Source organism: Anguilla rostrata, chromosome 19 (genome assembly GCF_018555375.3).
Source record: "Anguilla rostrata isolate EN2019 chromosome 19, ASM1855537v3, whole genome shotgun sequence".
Classification (NCBI taxonomy): Eukaryota; Metazoa; Chordata; class Actinopteri; order Anguilliformes; family Anguillidae; genus Anguilla; species Anguilla rostrata.
In genome coordinates, this window is record NC_057951.1 from 1688201 (window position 1) to 1696449 (window position 8249).

Sequence of the window (8249 nt, forward strand, 5' to 3'; positions counted from 1 at the left end):
TCTGATGAGCATGTACCGTTTGCTATATATGTAAAACAGTGGCTGTGACTAAGGGTGCGGTGGCGTAAGTGTAAACGCATCAGAAACGCAGGTGAAATATGGCCAGTGTATGTACTCACGGATTTGACGGTCATCCAACGAGCCTTGATTGACAAAAGAATCAGCAAGCCCATAGAATTAGAGCTCCCTAAGTCGCAACTTGTGTACCCTTCTGTCCTGCTCCGTTTTCTGTTATTTCGTGGAGATGCACTTTTAGTGTTTGTAAGGTTTATAAGGCATTTTGATAGGCTTATCTGGAATGAATGAATAGGTAGGAATCCTCTTCGCTGTTTTGCTAAGCTAGAACCGGAAAACTTGATAGTGGAGAATAGGAGCAGACGCATAGGCCTATGTCCCAGCAGGCTTTGCATATGAGAAAATAAGAACAGTGTGAGAGAAATTAGGAGATGTGATGAAATTGCGTAGTTGGAACAATATGTTTTTAGCAGAATGGGCATGGGTAGGGTAGGTGAAGGGTAGGTGAAGGTTGACATGATCATAGACTATAGTGCGAAGTAAACGAAGTGACCATGAGCGAGCTTAGGTTCCTTATCGAATGGTATATATAACAGTCGGTATAAAGTACTAATTATTAAAGTGGAGGGTTAAGTAATGTGTGAAATTCGTTACACTGTGCTTTTTTTCAGGTTCAGTACGAGTAGTTATAGTTATGAGTGAGTCATGATTTTAAATGTAATGTTTTAATGGGGAGTTGCAGAACGTACATACGTAGTAATTGTTTGTATGTGGCTAGATAGAGAACAGGGCGAGGTAACATGAATGCAGAAACGTGGGCGTTTGCCGATAAGAAGGTTTTGAATGGTAGACAAGTGAAGAAATATAGTTAGTAGAAATGGCACAGTGGTGAACTGGTGTAACTTTTTAATAAAAGGAATACATTTGCCGTCATGAAATGCATATGGGTGGCCTTGAGTGAGTTTTGGTAAAGCAAATATAAGCGTAAGAAAACGTTAGTGTAAAAGAGGAAATTATCTGCCTGAAGGCGAGGCGGGATTCAATCCTTCAACCGGAGGTTTACCAGTCTGTGACTTTGCTAGTGCAGCACCATGACATAGCTATGCAATGCGTGAAATATCATTAGCAAACCTGTCCGTGGTTTTAAAGAAGAACACAGGCCAGTAAGCACAGAAGAGCTCCCGTTGAATCCATATGGCTTAGCAATATTGTAGCCGGTTAATAACTGAACGTGCAGACGGTACGTAATAATGCAGTGTATACGTTCGGTGAACGGCGGGTAGATATGGTGCAAAAGCAATAATTGAGAAGTAGTAGACAATTATTAGTGATTAAAATTATGAATTATAAAATGCAGGTTAAAGAAACATGTCCCTAAGTCTAAGATCCCTCCCGGTGTGTTCTCTGGTCTTATGAGACGTTATGTAAAAAGACTCAGTGCCATTATCCCTGCGAGGGGAGGGTGCACACAGTACCAAATACAGGGGTGCCAATAATTGTGACGCACAATTTTTGTAAAATTGTTGTATCATCTGAGAAATGTGTCATTTTGGTAGTTTCCATTATATCATTAAATATATTCCATATGTTGGACAATGAAAAGTTTAACTGGAAGCTCTGTCTCCATGTGCTGTGAGTTAGAGCTGCGGCAAGAGGATGAGTTTAACTGGAAGCTCTGTCTCCATGTGCTGTGAGTTAGAGCTGCAGTAAGATGATGAGTTTAACTGGAAGCTCTGTTTCCTTGTGCTGTGAGTTAGAGCTGCAGTAAGAGGATGAGTTTAACTGGTTGCTCTGTCTCCATGTGCTATGAGTTATCCTGCTTTCACACAGCGAGCAACTGGGTTGATGGGTTGCTCAAGTTTACTATGCTGAGGGAGGGGCAAGAGTTTCCCGTTGTATCCTCTTAGGGCTTTTGTGCAACTACATATTTTTGAAGAGAAATAACGGCGTAACAAAAGACGCACATTTGCCATATAGCCACATATCATCTCCTTTTGTTTCTATAGTTATATCAGACACTGATAAATATTTGTTATTGCTACGTCGTTGGCCATATATCTCTCTCACTAGTTAGCGACCTAGCTAGCAATCTCTTCATCTCACACACTAGCTTGCTAGCAAGCAAGTTGAAACTGCCGTCCAGGTGTCATTTTCAGATGCTTATCCCTGTACTCTTTTTTAAAAAACGTTGTATAACACCGGGTGTAATTGTACAATAATGATAAGTCGTTTGTCAATTTTTTCTCACTGAACGGGATAATAATTTGCGAAATGGTATCATATCGGTTGGAGAAATAGGAAGCCTGAAACTCTGATTGGCTGTTGACGGGCGATGCCAGCAAATAGTGACACTGTGAGCAACATTTTTCAGGCAACCTTGAATGCTCAGTTGCCCAGTTGCCCAGTTGCTTGTGTTGCTGGGCCTCGCTCAGCTACATAGAGAATGAATGGACTTCCAGCAACTCATCAACCGAGTTACTCACTGTGTGAACGCACTGTTACAGCTGCAGTAAAAGTATGAGTTTAACTGGAAGCTCTGTCTCCATGTGCTGTCATTTAGAGCTGCAGTAAGAGCATGAGTTTAACAGGACGCTCTGTCTCCATGTTTTGTTCACAGGGTTCGGGTAGCGAGGGCTGGGTCACCTGTACCCAGCTGTCTGTCTATGAAGAGTGACCGTTCAATGAATCGTCCAATCAACTTAAGAGGAGAGGTCACAGGTGATCAAAGGTAATGAACCACGTTCATATTGAATTAGACCTGCAGTAAGAGGATGAGTTTAACTGGAAGCTCTGTCTCCATGTGCTGTGAGTTAGAGCTGCAGTAAGAGGATGAGTTTAACTGGAAGCTCTGTCTCCATGTGCTGTGAGTTAGAGCTGCAGTAAGAGGATGAGTTTAACTGGAAGCTCTGTCTCCATGTGCTGTGAGTTAGAGCTGCAGTAAGAGGGTGAGTTTAACTGGAAGCTCTGTCTCCATGTGTTGTGAGTTAGAGAGCTGCATTAAGAAGATGAGTTTAACTGGAAGCTCTGTCTCCATGTGCTGTGAGTTAGAGCTGCAGTAAGAGGATGAGTTTAACTGGAAGCTCTGTCTCCATGTGCTGTGAGTTAGAGCTGCAGTAAGAGGATGAGTTTAACTGGAAGCTCTGTCTCCATGTTTTGTTCACAGGGTTCGGGTAGTGAGGGCTAGGTCAGCTGTACCCAGCTGTCTGTCTATGAAGAGTGACCGTTCAATGGATCGTCCAGTCGGCTTCAGAGGAGAGTTCACAGGTGATTACAGGTAATGAAACACGTTTGTATTGAATTAGACTTGCAGTATAAGGATGAGTTCTACTGGAAGCTCTGTCTCCATGTTCTGCGAGTTATCCTGCTTTCACACAGCGAGCAACTGGGTTGATGGGTTGCTCAAGTTTACAAGGCTGAGGGAGGGGCAAGAGCTTCCCGTTGTATCCTCTTAGGGGTTTTGTGCAACTACATATTTTTGATGAGAAATAACGGCGTAACAAAAGACGCACATTTGCCATATACCCACATATCATCTCCTTTTGTTTCTATAGTTATGTCAGACACTGATAAATATTTGTTATTGCTACCTCGTTGGCCATATATCTCTCTCACTAGTTAGCGACCTATCTAGCGACCTCTCTGTCCCTCTCACTAGCTGGCTAGCGATCTCTCCATATCTCTCTCACTAGTTAGCTGCCTAGCTAGCGATCTCTTCATCTCACACACTAGCTTGCTAGCAAGCAAGTTGAAACTGCCGTCCAGGTGTCATTTTCAGATGCTTATCCCTGTACTCTTTTTAAAAAAAACGTTGTATAACACCGGGTGTAATTGTACCATAATGATAAGTCGTTTGTCCATTTTTTCTCACTGAGCGGGATAATAATTTGCGAAATGGTATCATATCGGTTGGAGAAATAGGAAGCCTGAAACTCTGATTGGCTGTTGACGGGCGATGCCAGCAAATAGTGACACTGTGAGCAACATTTTTCAGGCAACTTTGAATGCTCAGTTGCCCAGTTGCTTGTGCTGCTGGGCCTCGCTCAGCTACATAGAGAATGAATGGACTTCCAGCAACTCATCAACCGAGTTACTCACTGTGTGAACGCACTGTTACAGCTGCAGTAAAAGTATGAGTTTAACTGGAAGCTCTGTCTCCATGTGCTGTCAGTTAGAGCTGCAGTAAGAGCATGAGTTTAACTGGACGCTCTGTCTCCATGTTTTGTTCACAGGGTTCGGGTAGCGAGGGCTGGGTCACCTGTACCCAGCTGTCTGTCTATGAAGAGTGACCGTTCAATGAATCGTCCAATCAACTTAAGAGGAGAGGTCACAGGTGATCAAAGGTAATGAACCACGTTCATATTGAATTAGACCTGCAGTAAGAGGATGAGTTTAACTGGAAGCTCTGTCTCCATGTGCTGTGAGTTAGAGCTGCAGTAAGAGGATGAGTTTAACTGGAAGCTCTGTCTCCATGTGCTGTGAGTTAGAGCTGCAGTAAGAGGATGAGTTTAACTGGAAGCTCTGTCTCCATGTTTTGTTCACAGGGTTCGGGTAGAGAGGGCTGGGTCACCTGTACCCAGCTGTCTGTCTATGAAGAGTGACCGTTCAATGAATCGTCCAATCAACTTAAGAGGAGAGGTCACAGGTGATCAAAGGTAATGAACCACGTTCGTATTGAATTAGACCTGCAGCAAGAGGATGAGTTTAACTGGATGCTCTGTCTCCATGTGCTGTGAGTTAGAGCTTTAGTAAGATGATGACTAACTGGAAGCTCTGTCTCCATGTGCTGTGAGTTAGACATGCAGTAAGATGATGAGTTTAACTGGAAGCTCTGTCTCCATGTGCTGTGAGTTAGAGCTGCTGTAAGAGGATGAGTTTAACTGGAAGCTCTGTCTCCACGTGCTGTGAGTTGGAGCTGTAGTAAGAGGATGAGTTTAACTGGAAGCTCTGTCTCCATGTTTTGTTCACAGGGTTCGGGTAGTGAGGGCTGGGTCATCTGTACCCAGCTGTCTGTCTATGAAGAGTGACCGTTCAATGAATCGTCCAATCAACTTAAGAGGAGAGGTCACAGGTGGTCAAAGGTAATGAACCACCTTCGTATTGAATTAGACCTGCAGCAAGAGGATGAGTTTAACTGGATGCTCTGTCTCCATGTGCTGTGAGTTAGAGCTGCAGTAAGATGTTGAGTTTAACTGGAAGCTCTGTCTCCATGTGCTGTGAGTTAGAGATGCAGTAAGAGGATGAGTTTAACTGGAAGCTCTGTCTCCATGTGCTGTGAGTTAGAGCTGCAGTAAGATGATGAGTTTAACTGGAAGCTCTGTCTCCATGTGCTGTGAGTTAGAGATGCAGTAAGAGGATGAGTTTAACTGGAAGCTCTGTCTCCATGTGCTGTGAGTTAGAGTTGCAGTAAGATGATGAGTTTAACTGGAAGCTCTGTCTCCATGTGCTGTGAGTTAGAGATGCAGTAAGAGGATGAGTTCAACTGGAAGCTCTGTCTCCATGTGCTGTGAGTTAGAGCTGCTGTAAGATGATGAGTTTAACTGGAAGCTCTGTCTCCATGTGCTGTGAGTTAGAGATGCAGTAAGATGATGAGTTTAACTGGAAGCTCTGTCTCCATGTGCTGTGAGTTAGAGCTGCAGTAAGAGGATGAGTTTAACTGGAAGCTCTGTCTCCATGTTTTGTTCACAGGGTTCGGGTAGTGAGGGCTGGGTCATCTGTACCCAGCTGTCTGTCTATGAAGAGTGACCGTTCAATGAATCGTCCAATCAACTTAAGAGGAGAGGTCACAGGTGGTCAAAGGTAATGAACCACCTTCGTATGAATTAGACCTGCAGCTAGAGGATGAGTTTAACTGGAAGCTCTGTCTCCATGTGCTGTGAGTTAGAGATGCAGTAAGAGGATGAGTTTAACTGGAAGCTCTGTCTCCTTGTGCTGTGAGTTAGAGATGCAGTAAGAGGATGAGTTTAACTGGAAGCTCTGTCTCCATGTGCTATGAGTTAGAGTTGCAGTAAGATGATGAGTTTAACTGGAAGCTCTGTCTCCATGTGCTGTGAGTTAGAGCTGCAGTAAGAGGATGAGTTTAACTGGAAGGTCTGTCTCCATGTGCTGTGAGTTAGAGCTGCAGTAAGAGGATGAGTTTAACTGGAAGCTCTGTCTCCATGTGCTGTGAGTTAGAGCTGCAGTAAGAAGATGAGTTTAACTGGAAGTTCTGTCTCCATGTGCTGTGAGTTAGAGCTGCTGTAAGAGGATGAGTTTAACTGGAAGCTCTGTCTTCATGTGCCGTCAGTTAGAGCTGCAGTAAGAGGATGAGTTTAACTGGAAGCTCTATGTCCATGTGCTGTGAGTTAGACCTGCAGCAAGAGGTTGAGTTTAACTGAAACTGTCTCCATGTGCAATGAGTTACTGCTGTACTAAGGATGAGTTTATCTGGAAGTTCTGTTTCCATGTGCTGTGAGTTAGAGCTGCAGTAAGAGGATGAGTTTAACTAAGATGCTCTGTCTCCATGTCCTGTCAGTTAGAGCTGCAGTAAATGAGTTTAACTAAGTTGTGTGTCATGATTTATTCACAGTGTTCACTGCTCAAATAAGCTGTTCTCCTCAAAACAGGTATGATATGTTATTTTTCTATTTTAATATTTGAACTTAATATGACTTTCAGACGGTCAGATTGAATTTCCATTCAGGTTTATTAAAGTTAATAAAAAGTGCTCTGGCCCTCTTTGGCTCACAGAAAGACTGGATTCTTTTTTAGGATCCATAAACGATGGCAGTGGATGACTCCAAACAGATTGTTTTAATGTTCAAAGGCTTTATTTGTCACATGCATATACATGTACATATAGTGAAATGCTGGTGCGACAAACTCCTTGTAGACTGTGCAACATGACGCTTCAATAATAATTATATACAGAAAAAATAAATTAATAACTATATAAATAAATAATAATAATAATAAGACTAATAATATAAAATTATATAAGATATGAATACAAATTAAAAGAGAGAAGAATATAAAGAGCAGTTATTTAAAAAATACGAGCAATACAATAAGTATTATTATTATTAATTACATTTATATAGCACTTTTCCAAATGCTCAAAGTGCTTTACAGTGAAGGGGAACTCACCTCACCCACCACCAATGTGTAGCACCCACCTGGGTGATGCACGGCAGCCAATTGCGCCAGAACGCTCACCACACATTAGCGAAGGTGGAGAGGGAGAGAACTTTAGTTAGCCAATTATCTTTAGTGACCACAGAGAGTCAGGACCTCGGTTTAACGTCTCATCCGAAAGACGGCATCTCCTACAGCACAGTGTCCCCGTCACTGCACTGGGGCATTGGGGTTCATTTGTACCAGAGGGAAGATCGCCCCCTGCTGGCCCACCCAACACCACTTCCAGCAGCAACTCAGTATTCCCTGGTGGTCTCCCATCCAAGTACTAACCAAGCCCACACCTGCTTAGCTTCAGCCATTTGGCAGGAGCAGAGTGCATGGAGGTATGGCTGCTGGCTAAAGTAAAAAAAGGAAAGTCCTAATATAAGTCCTAAAATAAGTCATAGGAAGCAGTGCAACCTATGATATATCATACAATAAGTACAAGAAAGAAAAAAGAAAAATACAAAGTAAACCGTGGGACGGTAAGGTGCTGCTGTGTACATAGAGGTAAAGGTGCTATGTGCTTGAGGTGAAAATACAATTCCAGGACAGTTGTCCTGGCAGTGCAGTTAAAAGCACTGATGGCCTGAGGGAAGAAGCTCCTCCTAAGTCTCTCAGTGCTGGTCCTGTGGCTGCGTAGGCGTTTGCCTGACCACAGCAGCTCAAACAGTCCGTTGTTGGGATGGAAAGAGTCCTTCATAATCCTCTTTGCCCTGCTTAAGCACCTCCTGGGGTTCAGGTCCTGCAGAGTGGGGAGTGTGGTCCCCATGGTACGCTCAGCTGACGCGCACCACCCTCTCAGGCTCTCCGGTCCAGAGAGGACAGTTCCCGTACCAGACGGTGATGTTCCCTAGCAGGATTCTCTCAATGGTTGCAGAGTAGAAGGTTTTCAGGATCTTCTTGGAGACTCTGAAATTTCCCCAGCTGTCTGAGGTGATCCAGGGGCTGCCTTGCCTTTCTCACCACAGTGTCGGTGTGCAGTGTCCATGTCAGGTCCTCTCTGAGTGGACACCGAGGTCTTGAAATTTCTCACCCCCTCTACCGGTGACCCATTGGGTCTGTGAGGGGTGGTCAGCTGT

The 8249-nt window shown here is 43.8% G+C and overlaps 2 protein-coding genes and 1 long non-coding RNA gene across 6 annotated transcripts in view; 2 read left to right on the forward strand and 1 right to left on the reverse strand.

Annotated features, from left to right (window-relative positions):
* Positions 1-8249, reverse strand: part of LOC135245748 (uncharacterized) — a 516260-nt gene that overhangs the window by 303883 nt on the left and 204128 nt on the right. The window lies entirely within an intron of this gene.
* LOC135245707 (NACHT, LRR and PYD domains-containing protein 12-like) overlaps positions 1-8249 on the forward strand; it is a 343935-nt gene that overhangs the window by 256437 nt on the left and 79249 nt on the right. The window lies entirely within an intron of this gene.
* The window catches only part of LOC135245705 (uncharacterized), a 492416-nt gene that overhangs the window by 101536 nt on the left and 382631 nt on the right, over positions 1-8249 (forward strand). The window contains 6 exon segments of the mRNA XM_064318949.1: positions 2633-2743; positions 3179-3289; positions 4245-4355; positions 4557-4667; positions 4983-5093; positions 5701-5811. Coding sequence (XP_064175019.1) covers positions 2633-2743; positions 3179-3289; positions 4245-4355; positions 4557-4667; positions 4983-5093; positions 5701-5811 — 666 coding nt within the window.